Here is a 24624-nt window from a genome sequence, read left to right on the forward strand (position 1 = left end):
CTTGAACAAGGTACTTAAGCTATATGGTAGCTACCCCCATCATAGCACTTGAGGAAGCTGGTCCTATTTTCTCCCTGTACAGTGGGCTGAATGGAGCTCCAGAGAGGTTATGTGACTTGCTCAAGGTCACACAGGAAATGAGCAGAGCTGAAGGTGAGGTCTTCACCTGTGTTTCAGATGATAGGGAGCTTTGTGTGCCATGGAAGAGAGTTTGGCTGCTTCCTGAGTGTGGGTCGGGAAAGGAAGTAGTCAGCTCTGGGAAGGACGGGTTTGCAAGGACAGGTCAGTGTTGAGCTATGGCACCAGTGAGGAGGCTTCTACAGGGCCAGCAAGGTATGAGGGTGGCTAGATGGAGGCAGTGCAGGGGAAATGGGTGAGCTTCAGAGAATTTGGCTGGAATGAATAGGGGTTGGGGATGAGTTGGGGTGAGGGGGAGGGTAAGGTCCAGATGACTTCCTGATTCCTGCTTTGGAGTTTGGATGAATGCTGGTGTTACTAAGTCAGGGAGGTATAAGAGGAGGAGTTTAGCTCTGCAGACAGATGTTGACCTAGACTTGGATCACATACCTGCGTCCTGGCCCTCAGGAGTCCACCAATGTGGCAGGGAGATGGTGCTGTCCTCGGCGTGGTGATGATCTCACTCTGCCCACAAAGGAATCTACCCTGGAACACTCAGGAAGACCTCCCTGAGTTGGCAACACTGCTGCAGCATTCTGAAGTGTCAAAGGGACAGGAGCATAAATGTGTCTGGATGGACCAAGGAGAAGGGGCAGCGTGGGCCAAAGCTTGGAGAGGAGAAATGGCTGCAGATTTGCAGGGATGCAGCCAAGTTCACTGGGGGATGAGTTTCAGGAGCTTGGGGGACACCACGGCCGATGTCCCAGCTGGCAGGGCTTTGCAGGTCTTGAGCTGGGAGGAACAGTCTGGGTAGAGATGGAGAGGCCTTCGGGCCTAGTTGGCTCCTGCAGGTGTGAGAAGAGAGGCGCTTACACGGGATAAGGCGGAGAGAGAAGAGTGGCCAGAAGAGGAGGAGTCTCTGACCAGAGGCTGAAGTCCAGAGGAGGGAGGCGGCTGCCCAGAGGGCTGAGGCCAAGCTGGCAAGGGTGGCAAGAACTGGGGCAGATGGAACATGACAAGGAAAGCTGGTACAGCAGTAGCAGTTCTGCCAGGCTGGGCTCTGGGGACCCTGGGCTACATAGAGGAGCGGGGCATGGTCCTGCAGGCTGTGGGAGTGCAGAGGGGAGTGACATGCCAGGACTCGGGCCGCAGGGCTCTTCATCTGGCAGTGGGAACGTGGTGAATGGATAGAGGGGAGAGGGACAGGAACAACATCCGGAGAGGTAGCACTGAGGGACGTTGAGGGTTTGACCTGAGCTGTGATAGAGGAGGGTTCCCTGGGGTGACATCTTAGATAAACCGGTAAGATTTGCTAAAGGCTGCTTGGGAGAGCAAGTCATGGGGGTGACCCGTGGTTTAGAGTGATCCCCCTCTAAGGCCAGGTAGGAGGTTGGATGGGGGAGAAGCTCATAAGTTAAAGGAGTTGAGTTTGAAGGGCCCCTGGGCCATCCAGTTAAAGTGTCCTTAGGTTGCCAAGAGAGGCCCATGCTGGCTCTGAGAGCTGGAGGTGTTGCATGAATGACTGAAGCCAGCAGAGGTGGAGCATGCAGAGCGATGGGGAGGGCCAGGCATAGGTGTACACGTACAGCTTTGGTGGCATGTCCTTCTCCACTGTGATCTGGGTTTGAGTTGATTCGTGGGGAGACATGGAGCAGTCCTCACCCAGGGGAGCCGAGACTGAGAGAATGCCTTGCTCGGCTGGCTCGTGGGTAGACTGTGTGATCTGTGCTCCTCCCTCCTGGGGAAAGGACTTTGGGCACATTATGGAGATGTGAACACATGCCAGGAGAGGGCACAGGTGGGAGAAGGAAGACGGGGAAACAAGGGTGGCTGTGATTTTTCTGGCAGCCACCTGGAAATGTAACCAGCTGGAAACTAGAAATGAACATTGTCAAAAAAATAAAAGTTTCTCATGGAATTTCTTGGTAGTAGTCTCTGCTCCATGTTAGCTATGTGACCCGGGGCAAGTTTTGTCACTTCTGTTTCCTCATCTGTAAATGGAGTCAACAGTGCTCATCCCGTAGGGTTGTTGGGGAGACGGAGTAAGACGGAGTCTAGCACTGTCTGTCTGTAGGTCTGGAAGATGTCCCGTGGCAGGCAGACGCAGGGTGAGCACAAATGATTAAGGCCAGCCAGAGGCTCTGGTGAGTGGGGTCTCCTCTGGCCACACAGCCAGGACTGCCCGCACTACACCTCTGCTTTGTACAGCCCCGTGTCGATCCGTCTGAGGCCAGCAGCTCAGGCTCCTCTTAGGTGACGCCTGTGGTTTCGGTAACGCTGCAAGTGTGCGGCCTGACAGTTAGGCAGAGGGTCTGATGTTAGGCCAATGCCAGTGAGCGGTGCTGTTTCGTTTTACTTGTGATGCAGGTCTGGGCTGTGCGTTGAAATGTCTGAATCTTACTTAAAGTGCATTGTTTAATGCTTTCCACAGGGCGAGCCGCACCTGAACACCGCCTACGGGCACGTGACCTGCTACTGGGATGGCTCCGCCCACTATCTGATGTACCTGGGGATGGTGGCAGCGATAGCGTGGGAGTAAGTAAGTCAGTTCGCCTGGCGCTGTGCCTTTGCCACCGTAGGCCAGTGTGTGCGCACAGAGGCAAACACAGGCAGGTCCGCCTGGCCGTGAGTACAAGTGCCACAGCTACCAGTTGGACGTGGCTTGATTTTCCTTCGGCATAAATGTGTCCCCCACATAGTGACAACGGAGACAGAGCGGCCCCTCAGCTTGCGGGTTATGTTTTCAGGGTAAAGCCAGCACATTCGAATTCAAAGCTTCACCCTCATTCCAGTCCAGATGGCTCAGAAACGGGGACCTGTACTCAGGATCCCCCATCTCTGTCTGTCACACCCCCATCTCTGTAGCTGGCTTCTCTGGGAGTAAAGGACAGGGGAGTGTCGCGTGACAGTTGCTGGGAATGCCCTCCACTGGAAAGTGCTAGCTGTCTCGTGGGACACACAGGTGGCTCTCTGCAGACCCTGAAGGCAGGAACCTTACATTGCAGCAGTTCCTGAAGCCAGCGTGCTCTCTGGCTGAATCTGTGACGCCCCACCCACCGTGGGAAGGCACACTTTCGGGGAGGGTTCTTCCAGGATGGCTCAAGCCCAGCTACCTTCCCCAGCCTCCACTTGGCTCCAAGTTAGAGAAAGTCACACATTTCTGCCCAAAGTTGAAACGCAGCTCGATTGGCTACTCCCCGTCCTCTGCCGCACTAAAGGACCGCTCCTGTTTATTCTTGTCTGTCCTGCAGTAAGCCAGACCACTGTGAATGGCCCTGTGTGGTTGGCTGCATGTGGCATGAGGGCTGGGGCTGAGCAGAAAACGTGTGTTCCCTACTTCTGTGTCCCTTCAGAGAACCTCCCTGTGGACTCCCCACAGCCTCTTACGTGGCATGGAGTTACCAGCCGAGGGAACATTCTGCCAGTGTTGAAGATTTAGCTGTGTACGTCCTGAAGCTCCTTTAGAATGGGGCATGGTTCACGAAGTCTCTCCATCTTTGGAGTATTGACCAAAATCCTGTATTGCCGGGGAAAGTCCACCTCACATCCTGTTACCCATACTTCCAGTGGTTTAAAATGCGAACCCAGAGTCCTGTCTTCTTTGAACGTTCTTTCCCCTTCCATGCTGTTTCATGCATAATGGGGACATTCAGGAGTCCTGCGGTAGCAATGACTGGACTGCAGATCTTGTACCAAGCACAATTCCTGTTCTTTTTTTTTTAATGGCACTAGGGTTTGAACTCTGGGCCTCATGCTTGCTAGGCAGGTACACTACCACTTGAGCCACTCCGCCAGCCCTTTTTGTGTGTGTGTGTGTGTGTGTGTGTGTGTGTGTGTGTGTGTAAGTTGGGTATTTTCAAGATAGAGTCTCACAAACTATTTCCCTGGGCTGGCTTTAAGCCACGATCCTCCTGATTTCTGCCTCCTGAGTAGCTGGGATTACAGGCGTGAGCCACCAGCACCAGACTACAGTTCTTGTTCTAGATGACACTAAGAAGGTTTACAGTATGGCACATGCACACATTGTTTGGTCACCAGGATTCCCTATGCTTGATACTCTTGACTCAATGAGCTTGTTTTCATGTACGTCACTCGTTAGAGTAAAAGCAACACTGGGGATTGCCAGCAGTATTGTAAGATGAGTGCACTAAGCAGGATCGTTCCTTACAGGGAAAGTTACAGAACCATTGGCCTGTACTGGGTTGGATCCGTTATAATGAGCATTGTTGTTTTTGTGCCTGGAAACATTGTAGGTAAGAAACTTTACCTTAAAACTCACTTTTCTTTTCTGTAATACATGTTTTTTGTAAATGTAGAGTTATTTTGGTTTGAATAGAACCAAGAGACTCTAAGCTTATAAAAAACTGCTTTGCGAAGTTACCCGCTCCCCACTCTGTGACCTTGCCTTTTAAGATGTTTTCTGAGCAACTTTCAGAAGGTGTGTGAGCAGTGGGGTCAAGTGTCAGTGATTCCTGACTCTTTTCAGGGATCCAGAGAGACTGACGGAGGCATTTGTAGCTATGTCACTGTGAGAGGATTTCTTGAAACTTCTTTACGTTATTTGCAACTCCTGACACACCGGGAGAACTTAACAGACATATTTGGAAATTAAGACTCTTGACGGCTAATGTAAAAGAGGTTATTTATGCATAAAATTATGAATTATATCACATATTCTTTTAATACTGTAAAGACATGCTGTTAATGGCTTTAAATTGACCTCTTTTTCTTTTTCTTTGTGTCATAAAAATATTGTCTGTTCCATAGCAGACTGTTCTTAGATGGTTGGGCATAGGGCCCTGTCCCTACCGTTACTTGTGTTTAGATGGGTTTGAGTAATCTTTTGACTCTGCCTCTTTCTGTCTTTTAAATAGGGAAGTACGGAGCACGACTTTGCCCTGCGTTTTTCTTGAGCATACCGTACACCTGCCTTCCTATCTGGGCCGGCTTCAGAATCTATAATCAGCCATCGGAAAGTTACAACTATCCCTCAAAGGTGATTTTTTAAGTTTTAATGTAACCTCTTCTCAAACTCACTTATGCCCACTGGCCACCGATGGAACCGTGCGTCTGAGGAGTGGGGCGTTTAGGGTGGTGGGGCTGACTGCCGGCTGTGTGGCTTTGTTCACATCTTGGTTAATGTGGCCAGACTGTCTGCTCCTGTCTGAATATACCTGCTTCTCTCGGCCAGGTATTGCTCTCAGGAGCTCCCTGGGCCAGTGGGCACCTTGGCTCTTACCAGGTTCTGCGTTAGAGTGCTGCAGGAAGGCAGTGTGTGGTTTGTCTGGGGTTGCAATGGCCTGGAGTTTGAGCACCTGGGAACCTCCCGAAGCGTTGGCTGGAGAGCTACTGGTTATTCGAGGGAGTCTCCATAATGCAGGGTCTGATTTCCAATTGATCCGGGCTCACAGATAGGGGCTACAGGACTCTTCTGAGGCCCCTGCCTTCCACTCTCAGCAAAGGTCGTCAAGGTGAAGCAGTGCTGGCCTGGCAGATCATTTCTAAGCTAGTAATGTCTTTCTTCTTTCTTTCCCACTGTCAGGTATTAAGTCCTTGGGCAAAGTTCTTTAAGCAAAAATGATGTGAAAATATAAATTACTAGATAATCAGAACATGATTATTTGTTTTACAAAAATATTTATAATAGAATTAATTAAAATGACTTTTTTTTTTTTGGTTTGGTGCTGGGGATTGAACCCTGAATGCTGAGCACCCACTCTACCACTGAGCTACACCCCAGCCACAAAATGCATTTTAATTTGCACACACTTCATTTTGTAAACGTCTGATACTGCTGTAGAGACTCAGGCCGGCACACTGGCACCTGTTACTGTGCCTTCTCGCTGAGGAATGAGTGGCGGATAAAGAGAAGCAGATGATAACCCTGGCCTGAGCCTGGCTCCACTGCTTCCAGAGGCTCGCGTCAGTGTCAGCAGGGTGTCCCTGTCATGACACTCCGCCGGCTTTACTGTTATTTTTAATGCTAAAACAGCAATGGGCCCAATGAGCTTGCCACACAGGGCTGACAAGAGCATAAAGTCCGGAATCGCTTGCAAGGCAATTTAGCAGTGCTGTCACCCTTCAGCCTGACCGCCCTCACTGGGGGCCCATCCAAGAACGCCATTAGAGAGACACTGTCCACGCTTGACTACGAGTGAAGTGTAACTGTGGCTCGGGGGGTAGAGCACCTGCCTAGCAAGCACAGGCCCCAAGTTTAAGCTCCAGTTTTGGAAAAAAGAAAACAAAGCCTACATATCCACTAGTGGGAGAATAGCTAAAGCGTGGCATTTTTAGATATTTGGAACTTTAATTTTTTATTTAAATTTTTAAAATATTAATTATATATGACTTATTTTACTTTTACTGACATGTACGGCACACGGTAAGGGGTTTCATCCTGACATTTCCATACATGCATAAAATGTACTCGAATTTTTAATAACATGAGAAAGCTTATAATACAGGGAACTGTTTGGTGAAAAAACAGTGCACATTTGTTTATGTACTAAATTCTGTTTCTGTGAGAAGGCTGCACATACATGTGAGTGTACGTGTGCATGTACACATACACACACATACATGCATGGTGTGTGTGTGCGAATCCATCAAACAGCTAGGCCGGGAACGGCCTGTTGACTACTGAGGTGCTCAGGCAGGTTCACGCTTCACCTTCTTTTTCAGATGAACGTGTCGTCCCTTTACAGTGACGCAGGAACACGCATGGATTCACAGAGCTGGAAGGGCCGTCTCTTCATTTCACAGAGGGGAGACTGGGCTTTGAGGGTGACCTGAGTCCCCACGTTCTGTGCCAGTGCCTGGTGGAAACCGTGCCTCCCAAATTCCGCCGTCACCCGACCGGGCCCTGGATGTTCAGTGGGTTTCTGGTCTTCTCTGGCCCTGGCCCTGGTCTTCAGCTGCAAACTCTATTCCAGGTAGTTCAAGAAGCCCAGGCAAAGGACCTGCTGAGAAGGCCCTTGGATCTGCTGTTGGTCATGTGTGTCCTCCTGGCGACTGGATTTTGCCTGTTCAGAGGCTTGGTAAGCGGGACAGATCAAAATAACATCATAACATGATTACAGATCAATTTCCAAATGGAAAAATCTGGAACTGTGTTCTTGTTGTTTTTTATGGGACTGGGTTTGAACTCAGGGCTTCATGCTTGAGCCACTCCTCCAGTGCTGTGTTCTTGATTTTGACCAGACTTCCCAGCAAGCAAGCTAACTGTCCATCTTCTTAGAGCTCAGAGCCCTGGACATGGTTCCCGCTGCTCTCCCGTTGTCAACTCTCCACTCCCAAGCGGCAGCTCACCCTGGGTTTTTCACACTACACCTCAGGTCCTTAGACCAGGCTCTGCCTAGAAGTAACTTCCTTCACCTTGTTTTAGGACACAGGGAAAATTAACCGTTAGAATTTCATTCTATTGGTTCCTGTGGTCATTCTCAGTTAAATGTAAGTGTCTTTGGTAAGAGTGATCCCCTGAGACTCCAGTACAGCTGTGGCACAGAGCATCCATGTATTCTCAGGAGAAGGGTCAGTGGGGCTGAGCGTGGTAGCACACGCCTGTGATCCCAGCACTCTGGAGGCTGAGGCAGGAGGATCCCCAAGTTTGCAGTCAGCCCGGGCTCCACAGTAAGATCCTGTCTCAAAAAAACCCCCCAAAACAACAGAAAGAGAGAGTGAGGGAGGAAGGGAGAGAAGAGAAGAAAGAGGGGAGGGGAGGAGAGGAGAGGAAAGGGAGGGAGACATAGGGACAGTGGAACAAGGAAGAGGCAGATCCACAGTTCACGCATGAGTTGGTTCACTGGTAGGAGCCATGCTGATTAAGTCAAGCTCGGGTTTGGAGTCTGCGGGGATGAGAACGATAAGCATTAGGACATGTGCCTAGTTCAGGCTTTCTCCTTTCCCTTTATTCTTTCTGTGGCGTAGAGGTGACGAGAAAGCCCATAAAGGCTTTGCTGTTGGAGTTCTGGCCGTTGTGCGGCCGTAGAAAAATTACGCAGTCCCGCTGAGGAACAGGTTTCTCCTCTGTAAAACATCCCGCTTCTTCATAGTATCGCTTTGAACACTAAGCAGATAATGGGCCTCACGATCTTGGTAGAGGGCCTTATGTGACAGTTGATGCTTAAGTAATAAATGATTGCTGTCACTGTCTTAATTGATCAGTGGCCCTGCATGATGCGGTCATAATTAATTCTTAGCAGAATTCCTTGGGTAGTGGTACGCAGCTTCGGTGACAGTCACTAACGATGGTAGGCCTGTGGCACAGTCAGGGAGCCAAGTGGCAACTGCAAGCTGCTGTAACCCATGGGCCTGGGGCTCGTGGGCTATAAAGGGCCTGGGTGCCCTTCTGGGTTCAGGGCAAGAAGCTCCCTTAAGAGTTGTCTGTTTGCGGATGGTGGGAACATTCTGGAGGAGTTGGTTAAGAGGAGGAAGGGCATAGGAAAGACAAATGAAGGCAAGGCCACAGGCTTTGCTTAGACCACTGAGGCTGTTCTTTGGTTTGCTTGAATTCCCAAGTTCAAAAGACAACAGGTAATGAGAACCACTTGTGCTTGTGCACGGCCAGCTCTACTCTCCTTTGCACCTGAGAAAACTGTGTGTGCGCGTGCGTGGCGGGGGTGGCTGGGCCAGGGCCCATTTTGCCCACTGTATCACTGGCCTGTATTCCACGTTACCTAGGTCAGACAATTTCACTGATGACCAAGGACTTGAGGAGTGGCACCTGAGCAGGGAAGGTGGCCCTGAGAGGACAGTCATGTGGCAAAGACACTTGCCTGTTGGGGCGAGTCTACTCTGCTGGGATGAAATCTGCTCTTTGAAAGTGGACACGGCAGGGTGGCTTCAGACAAGAGGCCCCTGCTTTCAGATCGTTAGCCCTCACTGCCCCCAAAGGCCGTGTGCTCTTGAGGCCTTTTTTGAATCTTGCAAAGCACAGTGCAAAGGACTTGGTGTAGAATGTCTTTCCGTAGAACTAGTTGGCAAATCGGCCCAGGAAAAGAGAGAACAGCAATCTAGGCAGGCTGTGCTTTGGCCAAACCTCGGTTAACCTGCCAACACCTGCAGATGTCCAGGAACAGAGCTGCCATTTCCCTTCCTGCTCCAGTGCTACCCTCTGCTTAAGTCTCCCTGGATAACTGCAAAGCCCCTCCGTCCCCTCGCTGGGCAGCCTCTGCAAATAGAAAAGCAGCTGTGACTAAACCTGGCGTATTTACCCTTATCAGCAAACCTAAGACCCAGAAGTCACTGTATTTTTATAATGAATTCTTTTTTGTCCTTAGATTGCTTTGGATTGTCCAGCTGAGCTCTGCCGATTATATACGCAGTTTCAAGAGCCCTACCTAAAGGATCCCGCTGCTTATCCCAAAATTCAGGTCAAGAAGTTATGAACCTAAGACTTCTCTAGTGTTAATTTGCTCTTTTGTAGAAATGGGAAAATGTGGTTCCCCGTAGGAAATGGGATTAGCGTCTTTTCTTTGAAAATGTTCACTTTTTGTACTTTTGGTTCAGGCCATGCTTGTTAATCTGCCGGTGTTATTCCTGCTCCATACAGATGCTGGTGTACATGTTCTACTCTGTCCCTTACTTTGTGACTGTGCTCTATGGCTTGGTGGTCCCTGGATGCTCCTGGATGCCTGATGTGACACTGATTCATGCTGGAGGTCTGGCTCAGGTACCAAGAAGGCTGTCTTCTGAGAAAGCGTTCTGCTGATCTGGCTGTTACTGCTGGATCAGTGTTCTAGAGCAGGAGGTGGTCATGAGGTGTACTGTGTGGTCTTACAGTTCTTTAGAGAACATCTCTGTCACATACATCCTATCTAAGTGTCACGATAACCCTATGATAGCTGCATCATCTAGTTATGTGGATGAGAAAGCCAAGGTCAAGGGACGCACGTGACTTTCCCAAGGCCAGTGCAGAGTAATCTAACGGAAGTGCTGCCCGCTCTTGGAACTGAGTACCATGGGCACAGGAAAAGGATGGGGGTTGTCTTTTCCAGCCGTCTAGCTCAGTTCAGGTCAGAATGCTGCTGCACTGTGTGCTACAGGGCCAGGGAAGCTAGTTTTGAAAAGTTCTGCTCCCGGAAGCTGGGCCTGTCACCGTTCCTCCTGTCACCTGCCAGGTCCCTGACTGACAGTAGTGTAGGAAAAGCTTACTACACTGAACTGGAATTGGAATTAATACGCATCAATCATGCAATAAACATTTTTACAAGATCAGCAGATCTTCTGAATATAGAAGGAAATTAAGTAATTTTATCCTTTCTTCCTGGAAATGAAAAACTTATCCTTTTGTTTTGGTGGGACTGAGGTTTGAACTCTGGGCTTTGTGCTTGTGTCAGCTAAGCAGGTGCTCTACCGCTTGAGCCACTTCTCCATTTTTCTTAGGTTATTTTTGGAGATGGGGTCTCACACTATTTGGGCTGGCCTTGAACCACGATCCTCCCAATCTCAAGCCTTCCATGTGGCTGTGATTACAGGCGTGAGCCACTGGCGCCCTGCTGAACTCATCTCTTAAAAACCTCTTTGTCTTGCTCTTGTCGAGCAGCTGTAAGAATGTGGGTCACCCAGAAATGAAGCAAGTACAGTTAGTTGTATCCTCGTGATACAGTAACCACGATGGCAAAGACACTACAACTTGCAGGGTTGAAAACCAGCTGCAGTTTTTATGGGGTCACTGGCCTCAACCGCTCTAGTGGGGGCACTTGAGTATAATCAGAACGCTCCTGCCCTGGAGACCGCTGTGAGCGCCTCTGCTGCTTGCTCTCCCCGAGCCCTCAGTCCCCCGTTTCTCAGGCCTTGGCTCTGGGTCTTCATTTCTGAATGAAGATTTGGCACCTCCATTGCCAAGTATAAGCTGATGGCTTCTGATCTTTTCAGCCGCACATCGCTCCTGGACTCCTGTATTTAATTCCAAGCTTTCTCATGTCACCTGGTATCTCACTAGCATGTCAGATTTAGAGATTAAAATAGGACTCTCGATCCTCCACACTTGTTTTCCCATCATCTTTGTAAATGGTCCTTCCTTGCATCAAACAGCTCAGGCCAAAGCTGGGCCTGACTCTGCACACCTCCCTCCCTCACCCTCTACACGGGGCCCATCCCAAGGCCCGGTCAGTTCTGTTTCTAGAAGACTCTCAAATCCATCCATCATTTTCTAGCTCGCTGCCACGGCACAGGCTGAGTTCTCATGACCTTACTTTATACAGGGCAAACCACACTAGGTATTCTACATAGCCTAGTTGTGTAAGGCTTAGCTTAGCTGCAGTAACAAATAGAGCAACTTAACACAGTAAGACTGGACTTCTCACTTTGCAAGGATCATAGGGTTATTCTCATGGGGCCAGGTCCAGCACCAACTCAGCTGTAGGGGAGCTGCTCATTGTGGTCTTCTCGTGACCCCGAAGACTGAACCCAGGGTCTTGTGCACGGTAGGTAAGCCCTCTACTGCTGAACTATACTGCCAGCCCTCCCCACTTAATGATGAGGAACTGGGGCTCAGGACAATTTGAGTTGCCTGACCAGGGTCACAGATAGTAAATGGCTGACTCCAGAGCCTCCCTCTGCCTCTGTAAACACTTAGCTGTGGCACAGGGTCCTGGGTGCAAAGCAAGACTCTGACGTGACAGGGAGGAGCTGGAGAACCTTGGGCAGGGGAGCACAGAGCAGGGAGGCAGTGGCTCTGAGGGCTGAGTGGGCCTTCATGAGGCTGAGCCTCTCCTGGGACAACACAAGGATGAGGACACGCGTAGGTAAACAGGTGCAGCAGGAGCGGGCAGAGGAAGCCTTGGCTTTTGTTTTCTTGACCCGTCTCCCTCCCTTCTTCTCCCATGTCCTCCAGGACAGGCTCCCACTCCCCTCACCCAGCCAGGCCTTTCTCTGTAGGGTCATTCAGAGTCCTAGTGCCTTGTCACCTGTGTGCTTTGCTTCACAACTGGGCTTCCTCTGCGTGCCCTGTGCCGCAGCCCCCAAGACAGGATTCTGTCCTAAGCCTGGAGGCTGTCAAAGGAGGCCAGTGTGGGCAAGTGTCAGCACAGTGGCGAAGGAGGCAGGAAACCCAAGCAAAGGCCTGGTGTAGAGAATCGTGTGGGCAAGGCGGGAGAGGGGCCATAGCTTGGGGGAAAGTGGGCTTAGACCTGCAGCAGGGAGACGAACCCGATTCCACCTGTTGATGGGGCTCACCTATGACTTCAGCGGTGGCTCTGGGAAGGGCAGCTTCAGCCAGATGGCAGGCCTTGCAGGAATCCTCAGCTTGTCCATCACTGCCCAGCTGACCAGGTAGCCTGAAGCCCACTCTCACCCGAGTGCCCTGACACAGAACCTGAGGGCCAGGTCCTGTAAACGTAAGAGGGTGCTTCTCCTACCTGAGCAGGTAAAGAGAGGCAGGCATCTTAAGAATTGGAGCCCTGGGCTGCGTGTTAATATCTGCTTACTCAGCATTCGGCCTAAGGAAACGTTAGAAATGAGGCAGCAACAAAACAGGGCACATGGAATTACATCCTGCAACGTCTGTCCTTGGTCAGTACTTATTAGGACATGGCCTGTCATCCTGACACATGCATCAGTCTCTGTGACCCTGACCAGCACCCCTCGCGCGCTGAAACTGCCACGTCTGACCTAGAAGCCTATGCATTCACAATCCTCCTTACTTTTGTTCCACCCCAGCAGTGAAAACCAAAGCAAACAACCTTTTCAATTTATTTGCAAGACAGGGTCTCACTAAGTAGCTCCAATTGGCCTTGAATTTATAATTGCCTCTGCCTCCCGAATGCTAGGACTATAGCTGTGCCCAACCACACCCTTTTCAAAACCTTTTATTGAAAGCTGTAATAAATTCTCAAAACTATGCAATGTTGTAGGAAAAAGAATCTTTAGCTGGGCATTGGTGGTTCCCACCTTTAATCCCAGCTATTCAGGAGGAAGAGATCAGGAGGATCATGGCTTGAAGCCAGCCCAGGCAAATAGTTTCACAAGACCCTATCTCAAAAAGCCTATCACAAAAAAGGGCTGGCGGACTGGCTCAAGGTGAAAGCCCTGAGTTCAGACTCCAGTACTATTAAAAAAAAAACAAACAAAAAATTTGTAGGCCATCATCTTGGGTCAGTGGAAGACATGCTGATTTCAGACTGTAGGAGTCTTCCACATCTGTTGCCTTTAGAAATTAATTGAGGGCCAGGTGCAGTAGCTCATACCTGTAATCCCAGCTAATCAGGAGGCAGAGACTGGAAGGACCATGGCTTGAGACCAGCATGGACAGAACATTCTCAAGACCCCATCTCAACCAATAAAAGCTGGGTGTAGTGGTACATGCCAATTGTCCCGGCCACTCAGGAAGCATAAATAGGAGGATGTAATCCAGGTCTGCCCAGGGAAAACCTTGAGACCCTATTTGAAAAGTACCAAAAGCAAAAAAGGGCTGGAGGCGTGACTCAGGTGGTGGAGCACTTGCCTAGCAAGCATGAGGCCCTGAATTCAAACACACTGCTACCAAAAGAAAAAAAAATAAAAAATAGAAATAAAGCCAGGACACTTTAGGCAGAGTCCCACTTGGGGACTTACTCATAACCAACTACCTCTTCATACAAAAGCTTACTATAGGTGAAAGTTACAAGCCTGACTGGCAGAGTGTCACAGGTTGCTTTGATCTGCTTGTTGTGTTTTCTGTCACTGAAGTGTGGCTTTCTGGACATGCAGACTTAACCAGCTGCAGGTCACAAAGTCCACTGGGCCTCTGGTGGTCTCACCTGAACTGAATGATACGGTACAGCCGCTTACATGGAATTCACTTTCTATAAGGGTCGCGAGCAGGTGTAGATTTGGGCATCTGTGGGGTGCCCTGAGGTCCTGGAACCACTCCCCCTTGACAATGACTGAATAATCACTGAAAATGGAAAAGCAGAGCTAATACAGCTCACAGGGTGAAGAGCAAAAGCTGACGGTGACTGACTCGAACTTCTGACTCGACTTCCCGTCTACCATCCTGCACTCGAGGAGCTGGTGGCGTCTCTCACAGCGTTGCTGGAGGATGAGGTAAAGGGCTACATGACCCCGTGTGGAGCAGTCCTGGCATATCAGAGCTGTGTAAGCCTTGGCTTATCATTGGTCACTACTGGTATTAGACTTCCAGAAAGAGTTTAAGGAGAAATGTCTTGAGCGATTAATCTGTAGACAGTTTTAGGTAGGGGTATTAAATACAACTACCTAAAAATCAAAGAACCTGGGCAAAAGTGTGCGACAGATTGACAGTGGACTCCCTGCTGCCACAGGTGACAGTTCTTCCCACTCCTGCCTGTACACGGGGTCTGCAGGTCATTTGTGGACAAGCTGGCTGTGGAGAGTTGACTGCTGGAAGTGAGTTTCCTGTTTCCTTCATGGAAACCTTTAGAAATATCTGAAGGTCACGGTGCAGGCAGAGCATGGATAATTGGGACACAAATGCCATGTTCCTCATGTGCTTCCACGTAGAATCAAAGCTAGGCTTTGCACGCTTCCTGCCCCCGATGAGGTCAAGGGGTCTTCAGGAAAGTAAGGGCCTGGTCACGAACAGCTGTTGCAGTTGAGTTCTGCATCTGTCTCCAGAGTGGTCCTCCTTACAACCTATGAGCTTCTCCAGATGAGGCCACCTCGCCGTGTGTCCGTGGAGCTGGATTGACTCTGGCACCAGCATCCAGAGACAGGGCTCTGAGCCGCTACACTAAGGCTGTTTCGAAAACCCAAAGACAAGACAGCATGGTTCTGGATTAGCCACTTACACCGTATTGGCTAAGCAATCTCAACGTCCACATTAACTCTTCCTGATAACATTCAAGTGAACACGTGCGTTTTCAGCCATCTTTTTCAGGTTTATTGAAAGACAACCTTTGTTCACCTTCATTGCCTTGTTTTGCCATTCCAATCATCCAGTCTTAAAATCAGAATAAGCTCTTAGTTAATTCTGTAAGGCAGAAAAGAATTTAGAAAACAAAAGAATGCGCTCAGGCCAGCACAGGGGGGCCTTTGTGCTGGGGAGGACGTCACTCAGGAGGCTGTGCTGCCCTGTCACCTGTGTGATTGGGAAGGGAACCCTCTTCAGTGAGGCTGAGGTTCGCCTGAATCTTCAGAACCCTGCACACTTACCACCATTCACAATGGGAGGAAGCTGTGATTGTCCCCTCAGCTGGTGGTGTGGCTGCCACAAATATCCATTAGAGTTGTGTGCGCGGTACCAGGAGCTGCACACAGGTGGTGTTGGGATTCTTCCACAGAGCGACACCTCTTCTCATCAGGAGAGTTGGAGCCCTCACTCCTTGTTTAATAATTCTCAATAAAATGGCCTACTAATATAGGTCTAGAGAAATGGCTTAAAGATCCCCCTGCCATTTCCATTTTTTTTTTTTTTGGGTACTGGGGTTGAACTCAGGGCCTCGCGTTTGCTAGGCAGGCGCTCCACCACTTAAGCCGCTTCCTCAGCCCCTTTTGCGTTCTGACAGTCACAAGACCATGGGTGTCGAACGAGTTCTAATGACATGATAGGTGCCACACAAAACATGAGACACAGCACCTGCCCAGGGGGCTTAAAATCTAATCTAAAGACACCATTTTCTAACGCTGCCATGATTTGCTGTTCATAGATGAGGGACTAAGGGTCAGTACAGGAGCTGGGCCCACGCTCAGTGACCATGCAGGCTTCTCTATGCAAGGTGCAAGGAGGCACAACTGTTCACATTATTCTTGGAAAGTATGGTTGGCATTTTTTTCTAAATCTAATGATTTTGTGATGTGTTCAAGTGTCTAAAGATAAAGCCACCAAACCACACTTCTCAGAAAGCCAGGGCTCAGAACTGGCCTCTAGTCCAGCAGAAAAAGGTTAGTTATATTTTCAGAAAAAGTTACTCAAAGTAGGCTCTAGGGAAAAACGGACAGGAGCCAGGCTCCTATTCAGAGGTCCTACAATGTCCCCAACAGAGCTAGGCAGCCCCAAGGTGCCATTATTCTCAGGTCTTTTGCTTTAGGAGCCCAGAGATACATAGGCATCTGCTGGGTTCTTTGGGCCTGTGCTCTGGGAAGGTGTCTGAGGGTAGAGCCCGCTTGGCGTCTGGAGGAAGGACTGGGTCACGAGCTGCTTGTTGGTTCTTGGCAACATACCAATTTAACTTCTATTTCCAGAGTAGCAAACCTGTACCAGAGGTATCCAGAATGTCAGTAATTTGCAAAACTGCAGCCCATCAAAACATCTGCCATTGATACAAACTCAAAAACATGCTGTTTATAAAAGCTTGTCCTTTTCCTGTCATGTTCAAGTCAAATGGCAAGTGACACTTATCTGTTAACACATGTAAGATAAATGTACTCAGGGCCAGCGAGTTGTTCTGTTCTTCGTTACTTGTGTCTTCGGTAGGCTGTGATACTTTTTATCTTTCCACTTCTATACTGGAGAACTTGGTGAGCTAACGGTTCACTGCTTCTTACATTTAGCCCTCCAGGCCTTGATTCTCGCACATCTTGAATTTCAGCAGGGCACGGGGATGGAGTCTTGGGGCCGCGTTCTGCAGACACTGGCTTCGGGCTTCCTCAGCAATTCCCCTCTTGGCCTGCACTTGCCCTTCCTCACACAGTATCAGAAGACAAGAAAAAACTACTCACTGGCACACTTGGAATGTGTGTTGGGAGCAAGTACACAGCACAGAGGGATGCCTGGCCCTTTTGTTTTGTAAAATCCAATTATGGTAACAAGTCATTCATTTAAATTATAGTTTGAAAGAATGTCTGCATATCTATTTGCCATTTTATAAAGAACCTTATTATCCCTAGCCAAGCTGTTAACTTTATCTTACAAAGCAACCCTTAGTATTTTTTTTAAGTTGTATAAAAAACAAATACATGGGTAAATAAAAAATATATAATGGAAGGGCTTTGAGCTCTTGCTCCAAGGAATGGATGAAGGACTGATAAATGGAAGCTGGAGTTCACAGTGCTTCTCTTTAAACAGCTTGCTATGTGCTAAATGTGTTTTAGCTTTTAAACTCTACTTGATTCATTTTTATTGGAACACAATTTGTGAGACACAGCTGAGTCTGTTTAAGATCTCCAGAATACAAAGCAGAGAGAAATGGAGATTTTATTTGGATGCTTCTGTTGAATTGAGCCGTTATGGGCCCTGTGTGGGTTAGAAAATACAACTGGTATGATAAAACCACACTGAAAAAGGGCACTTGACTTGAACAGTTACACAGAAAAATGACCCTAGATTTAAGGAAAGAACATATGAAAGCTGGATTGTTTGAAGGTGCCTCGCCTGGGTTTGGAGGGACAGAGCGAGCCACAGAACTCACTGTTCATCCAAGTGAGCACGCCTTCTATGCTTAGTCTTTCTTTTTCTCTGATTTCACAGGCTCAGTTTTCTCACATCGGTGCCTCCCTTCATGCTAGAACTGCTTATGTCTACAGAGTCCCTGAAGACGCCAAAGCCCTTTTCTTAGTGCTGAATGTGGCATATGGAGTTCTTCCTCAGCTCTTGGCCTACCGCTGTATCTACAAACCAGAGTTCTTCATAAAAACAAAGACAGCTGAAAAAGTGGAGTGAAAGTATGGTTTCAGGCCCTTCTTCCGCATCATGGCAGTGGTTACACTGGTGCCGGCCCATCTCGCTCCCTTCCCTACAGGAACGCTTACAAAGACACAAATTGTTGCTGTGTACCATGTGTGGGTGAAGATACCATACTGTGCGAACAAATTTTTTTTTGATGGAAAACCAAAGTTATTCAGAAACAGCTTGTTTAAAAGAAACACATGAAAATTAGCTGGAGTGATCCCGAACAGCTATCTGAATATTCTGTTTACACATATTAAATAAATGTGTGAAAAATCACAGGTTTTTTTTTTTTTGCCTATACTAGTGAGCATAAAAATGAAACTACTGGGGAGTAAGCCTGGCCTGTGCATATAGCACGGATTTCATGATTTCTGCATATGAACTGTGTGCATTGTCAACCTCAGTGTAGAGAAAAGGCAGATCACCACATATTTGAAGACTGTTTTCCCAAGTAAAGTCCACTATTAACTGCTTTTTAAAAATTACTTTTACTAAAATATTTTGTGTGAATCTAAATAGCTAAAGTGAGAAAGATAAACTTTACCATTACTTTTAATGAATAATTGTTTTACTAGTGGTTGGAAATATTTCTATTGAATTTCTGTGTATATTTTTAATAAAATTATTTTTGGCCTTTTATGAAGACAAATCTTATTAAATGTGAAACATTTATAGATATATACTTTTTCATGACAAGTTTTGGCTTCTTCTTTAAGAAAATCTGTTCATCATATATTGCGATTCAAAACATCATCTATATTCATTCTCCTTATGTTTAGTGTGAGCAATGAAGAGGCTTGTTTTTTTGCAGTTCTGGGGCTTGAACTCGGAGCCTTCACCTTGAGCCTCTCCACTGGCCCTTTTCTGTGAAGGGTTTTTCAGCTAGGGGCTCGCGAGCTTCTTCCCGAGGCTGGCTTTGAACCGTGATCCTCCTGAGTAGCCAGGGTTACAGGTGTGGGCCACGGTGCCTTTTGATGAATTAAATCTCATTCATTTCGGAATAGAACATTCAAAACTGAACAGTACTGTTACCGAACAAGAACCAGGTTGGTACCCGTGCTGTCTTATGAACGTCGCGTTTGGAACTGTGAGTACCTAGAGAAAACCAGCATGGGCTAAAGGACAGAGAACCAGGACAAGCGTCTCCTCAGAGCGCCCGGGTGGGAAGCACCCAGGTTTCAGATCCTCGGTGGCCAGTCACTCGCCACCAGTGGTCTAGGCTTTTGGGCCGCCTCAGTTTCTCTTCCTGTCCATGAGTGCTTCACCAAAAGGAGAAAAGCACAAACACGGGATGCACATCGATGCGTGCAGAATGTGCAGCGTGTGTGGGCCGCTGAGCCAGCAGCGCCTCCTTCATGTGCAGGCTGTGCTGTCCCCTCTCAGCCCCAGCGTCGCCAGGCAACCTAAACCCAGACCGTTTCAGAAGAGAAAGAAAGGAAAACCCTCACCTGCACTTCATTCTGTCGTCAACTCGCTGTGAACGTTTTTGCTTTAATACATGAATTACACTAGTATCTCACGTTACAAATAGGAAGCCAAATTACACTAACTCAGCTGTTCACAACCTCACAGCTAACTCCCCGTACACATTCCAATAAATTTATTCTGTAAAAACAATACATTTTTTTGTTTTTGATTTTTTCTTTTACAGTAAACTCTTCAACTACAAACCTCGAATACGTGAAAAATGTTCCAAGGACGAGCATAACAGGATTGATAAAATCCAAACCGACTAAGTGTTCTCACGGTACGAGCCGGCATAAAAATAAATAAAACTCTCTCTCACAACAGCGACAACAATGTCCACGTAACAATGGCTTGTGGGTGAGCGCTAGAGTCCAAAAGAAAAGAGTCCATTTTAAAATCCATATTGAAAAGTCAACGCTGTGTCTGCTGTCCCACGGGGGTGCTGACCAATTCAGCGGGAACGTCGAGTGTCTGTCAAGTGATTAGCTCAAGTTGTACTGGCTTTGGGAAAAAATAAATCATTGCCTTTATTTTGGAGTAACACAAAAAGACTCACTAACTTCACATATAGAAAACTCAGTTTGTGTACATGACATGAATTTTGAAAAGTATAAGCTGTCAACTACTATTTCTAATACAGAATAGATATTGTACAGTATGGTTAAACTTTACATGTGGCCTCAAAACTGAAGGACAACTTTCATTTCATCTTCAATATACCAGCGTTATGTATCTAGGGATCAACTCTGGGCTTTGACAAAGACAGAAGATTCCATCCTGAAACATTATTTTGAGGGGTCATCTAAAAATGCTAATTAACATTTAACTGAGTTTGGTGATGGTGCAGTGAAGGCAGGAAGATGGTGAGTGTAATGCCTTGATAAGAGGATCCAAGACAGAAGTCTGTGCAAAAACCTTGATATTCCCAGTGTCAAGGGCGACCTCATGCAACCAGCTCACATAAAATGAAATCAGTAGCCTTAAAAATGGCTAAGATGTCTCTTCTCCAACATAACAGGAATGAGAATGATGGACATACAAACTGGGGTCTGTCAGTGACAACAAGGACTATGTGTTGGTTCATATCAAATCCAAGAATACTAGACAACCAAACATGGACCTTCTTGTGATTTCTCTTTTTCTGCAGCATTCATTGTGGTAGTTAGGTCTGTAAAAAAGGAAAGAAAAGAAAAGAAAAGAAAAGAAGCCTTTAGATGGCTCAGGACACTAGCAGTGAAAGCTGTCCACGCCTACAGAGCATGCAGCTCACTCTTCTGAGACTTTAATCTGACTGTGGCATTAAAAATACTCTGAGAAATGACACCCAAGCCTTGCTTTATACTATCAAAAAGTTAAATACTGATTTAGAGTTCCATTAAAAAAAGGCAAAACAGAGCCACGCGCTGTCTGCCGTCTGGCAGGGCAGAGGGTGGAGAGGGTGTGCTCTGTAGTGTGCGAGGCCTGGCTCTGCTGGGACACATGGGAGCCACTGGAGGGAGATGAGCGGTGACCTGTCACTGTGGGGGCTGCAGGTCACGGAGAACAGTCAGGATCTGCATCACATGGGGTCACACAAGCACCCTTCCTCACAGATGCCGCCCACCACCTGGCACACGGCTTAAACGCACTCAAGAGTTAACAAAAGTCAGCGCGTCTGGCCTCTTAACTTTGTGGTTTTGGAAAAATTTAAAGATGAGGAACAGGTCTGGTGGCTGACGCCTGTTATCCCAGCCATGCAGGAGGCACAGATAGGAGGACCACGATCCAGGCAGCCCAGGCAGAAACATGAGATCCTAGCCAAAAAATACCTAAAGCAAAAAGGCTGGGATGTGGCTCAGGTGGTAAGAGTGCCTGCCTAGCAAGTGTGAGGCCCTGAGTTCAAACCCCGGTACCGCCAGGAGGAGAAAAAGGTGAAACAAAAGACACCTAGATTTCTTTTAAGATTTACTTAGGACACGTGACAAAGATAAAGGATTCCCATTTCCTAAGAGAATTACGTCTCAATTGTGTCAGGTTCTACTTCCCCAAAGAGGTGCTGTCTTGTTTTCTTCATCATTAGTCCATCAGCCCTCCAGGTAACGTTCTCACAGGTGGGTGACAAGGGGAGCTCAGGCCCGAACACCTCTCCGAAGACAGCCTGCTGCAGCATGTGTACGCATGCTCACAGGATGTTCTCACCTAGCCAGCTCCTGCCATACTGCACAGACAGGTACACGACCTCCAGAGGAGGAAAGGTTCTCAAATCGACATCACCTCAAGATGGCAGAAATAGAAGTCGGGCTCTGGTGGCTCGCACCTGTCATCCTAGATATGGCGGGAAGCTTAAAACAGGAGGGTCAAGGTCCAGGTCAGCCTGGGTGGACAGTGAGACTCCATCTCTAAAACAACCAGAGCAAAAGAGCTGGGGGTGTGGCTCGATGGTAAAGCACCTGCCTAGCAAATATTAGGCCCTGAGTTCAAACTCCAGGACTGCCAAAAAAAAAAAAGATGGTGGAAATGCTTTTTTTCTTTTTGGTACCGGGGTTTGAACTCAGGGGCTTGGGCTTGGTAAGGGCTATACTTCTTGAGCCACGCCACAGGCCTTTTCTGTTTATTTTTCATTTTGTCTGGGACCAGTTTTTGACTGCAATTCTCCTACCTTGGCCTTCTGCGTAGCTAGGTATCAGGTGTGCGTCACAGAAATACACTTTAACTTTTCCTGTCCCTACCAAAACAAGGAATCCAGCCTCAAATAAACTCCCATTTATAATGCATGAACTTGGGAAGTGCTGTGCCCGGTAACTCTTACTAACAGCGGAACACCAGATGCAAGGTCAGCCTTAGAGACTTGTCCTTGTGAGGAAGTCCAGGAGCAACGGAAAGCAGTTGGCTAATCACAGAGGCCTTCTTTAACCACACGCTTTTACTAATGTTGATGTGAAAAGCGATCAAGGGGGTCTACACTGGGAAGTTCATAGCTAACAGAGGCTCAGACCGCACAGAGGAATACTTTCGGAGCAATCCTCCAGCAGCCTACACAGAGCGAAGGTGACCGGGATACGGCCACAACGTTCAAGCCATACTCTCTTGGTTTCTCTCCTCCCTTGTCACTGTCTGCCCTACACATTGCTAATACCTCGTGGCAGATGTATTTTGGACATGGCGCACTGAGTCTGCCGGGCTTACGGCCTCTGCTGAACCAGGACCCAGGGCAGCTGCCCTGCACCAGCCGTGTCCTCGGGTTGCATACCCCTTGCTGGGCGCCCGAATGGCGGGCACATTGAGAGACTCTAGAGCAGCGGCAGAGCTAAAGGTCACCTAGACACAGCAGCAGGAGCTGTGACACACACAAGCTGAGGGATTTCTTTCATGGAGTCTCATTTTTATGTGAAAAGTCACTCTATTCAACATGGTGTTAAGGCTTGGGTGTTTGCCGCTTTCTAAGAGGTGAAGTGGCTTACTGATCCACCGAAAACAGCCGACAGTCATTGCTGCCAATGACAGAACTTGAGCACCAGTGATAATTCTAATTCCGAATCCTCCACGATCAACAGCTTCTCAACCTTTAAAGACTTCTGAAGAGAAAGCAACATTTAAAAATATGATGAAGAATGTAATGAAATGGGTCACAATGTTTTTCAACTCAAGAGCCCACGTTTTTTAAACAGGACACACTATCCAGAGTGAGAGAGTCCCTTCACGCTCAGGATGCTGACCACTTATGGAGCGTGCCGCGTCACGCGGGGACGCCCACGCTTACCGCACAAGACCCTTCAGGCACTCTGTCTTCACTCGTCCGCTGCACACACTTCAACAGCACCGCACATCAAGAGTGCGGAAGCAGGTGAGGAAACCCGGCTGTCTTTCATTACATTAAACCAGGCGTCAGAGCGATGGACAGGCTGGACACGCTGACCACAGTGAAATGAAGGAAGGATGTTTTCTGAAAGCACCAGAAAGAAACAGAGCAGAAAAGCCACAGAACTGAAGAGATTTATTTGCAAGGCATGACAATCCACGTTGCTCCGAATCCGGAATGAGCAAAGCCCAGAAAAAAAAAAATCTAATAAGAAAATGGGCAAAATACCAGAAATGAGCATTGCAGAGAAGAAAGATGGGTGGTAAATAAATTTAAAAAGAAGCTTGATCCAATCAATCACAAAAATCAGAAAGTCTGATGTGCCAGCTTAAATACTGCAGATAAGAGTGTAAACTGGCCCAAATGCTTAGGAAAATAATTTGGTATTATCTTGTAAATTTAAAAAGCATAACCTCATGACTCAGCATTTTCTGATCTGGTTAGATACCCTAAAGAAACTTGCACGTGGACTAGGAGACAAGCAAGATGGTTCTGTAGTACAAATGCTAGAAACAACCCAAATGCACGCCAGCAGCTGACTGGATAAGTAAGTTGTGACATGCTCATACAGCACAATAATGCTGCATAAGAAGCTGAGTATTATACAGCACTGAAAAATGAAATGGCTCTGATACACAGCCACATGAAGGAGTCTTAAAAACACAGTGGTAATCTCAACTCTACAGGAGGCAAGAGATGGGAGGACTGCGGTTTGAGGCCTGCTTGAGCAAAATATTAGCAAAAAACCTATTTTAAAAACAAGCTGTGTGATGTGTACCTTGAAATTGTAGCTATGCAGGAGGCATAGGTAGGAGGATTGCAGTCAGGCCTGCTAGGCAAAAGTACAAGACCCTATCTGAAAAATAAGCTAACGCTAAAAAGGCTGGAGAGTGGCTCAAGTGGTAGAGCACCTGGCTAGCATGGACAAGGCTTTGAGTTCAAACCCCAGGACCACAAAAACGAACAAACAGCACAGTGGTGAGGAAGCATCGTTTTTAAAAGCTCACACACAAGACAAGCAAAATCAAACAAATAGGTGCAGGCACACGTTAAGGATGGGGTCACAGCTCACATCAGTGCCCGTCTTCTTTCCAGTGTTTGGGTTGAAGGACTGTTATTTGTACATAACAGACATACTAAACACAGATTGAAAATAAAAGGATCTTTGGCTTTTGCTAGTTGTATAATCCTGGGCCAATTCTTTCAGCCTCAGTTTCTTCACCTAAAAAGCTGGAAACAATACTTCTGCCTATCCTTGGGGTTTGTGCAGACTCAGTGAGAGGCCGCGCGTACAGCAGCTGGCACAGCGTGAGGCACAGGTGCTTTAAGACATTCAACTAGAGAGAGCAGTCAGAAGAGAGAGTGGGAAGGCATTCCCAGTGTCCAACAGCTGAAACCATGTGAGCTGATAACCAGTGGGAAGTCTTCAGAGTACAAACAAATTTTCAGAGCTCCAGAGACTCAGAGGCAGGGAGATGAAGCAGAAGAGCCTGGTGACTGGGAGAAAGAACCTGTGGTACTCCAGGCTAGAGTGAAGACCGAAGGAGACCTAGAGCTCTCTGAAGAGCAGTTTCACAGAACTGGCTAGAAGGGTGTGTGGGGAGAAGGAGGGGAGGAAATGCAGAACGGAGAACAG

At 47.8% G+C, this 24624-nt stretch overlaps 2 protein-coding genes across 7 annotated transcripts in view; one reads left to right on the forward strand and one right to left on the reverse strand.

The window, feature by feature from the left end:
* Tm6sf1 (transmembrane 6 superfamily member 1) overlaps positions 1-19649 on the forward strand; it is a 28171-nt gene extending 8522 nt beyond the window's left edge. For 4 of the 6 annotated variants that reach the window (XM_074061757.1, XM_020175580.2, XM_074061756.1 and 1 more), the window contains 7 exons: positions 2549-2652; positions 4288-4370; positions 4992-5113; positions 7050-7154; positions 9396-9488; positions 9668-9787; positions 17483-19649. In XM_074061757.1, coding sequence (XP_073917858.1) covers positions 2549-2652; positions 4288-4370; positions 4992-5113; positions 7050-7154; positions 9396-9488; positions 9668-9787; positions 17483-17674 — 819 coding nt within the window. In that variant the 3' untranslated portion in view covers positions 17675-19649. Of the gene's footprint in view, positions 1-2548; positions 2657-4287; positions 4371-4991; positions 5114-7049; positions 7155-9395; positions 9489-9667; positions 14143-17482 lie in introns of those variants that run through there. The other 2 variants (XR_012443991.1, XM_074061758.1) reach the window with 2 other exon arrangements.
* Hdgfl3 (HDGF like 3) overlaps positions 19142-24624 on the reverse strand; it is a 50532-nt gene continuing 45049 nt past the window's right edge. Inside the window, exon 6 of the mRNA XM_020175585.2 lies at positions 19142-20318. Coding sequence (XP_020031174.1) covers positions 20313-20318 — 6 coding nt within the window. The 3' untranslated portion in view covers positions 19142-20312. The remainder of the gene's footprint in view (positions 20319-24624) is intronic.

Source organism: Castor canadensis, chromosome 19, assembly GCF_047511655.1.
Source record: "Castor canadensis chromosome 19, mCasCan1.hap1v2, whole genome shotgun sequence".
Classification (NCBI taxonomy): Eukaryota; Metazoa; Chordata; class Mammalia; order Rodentia; family Castoridae; genus Castor; species Castor canadensis.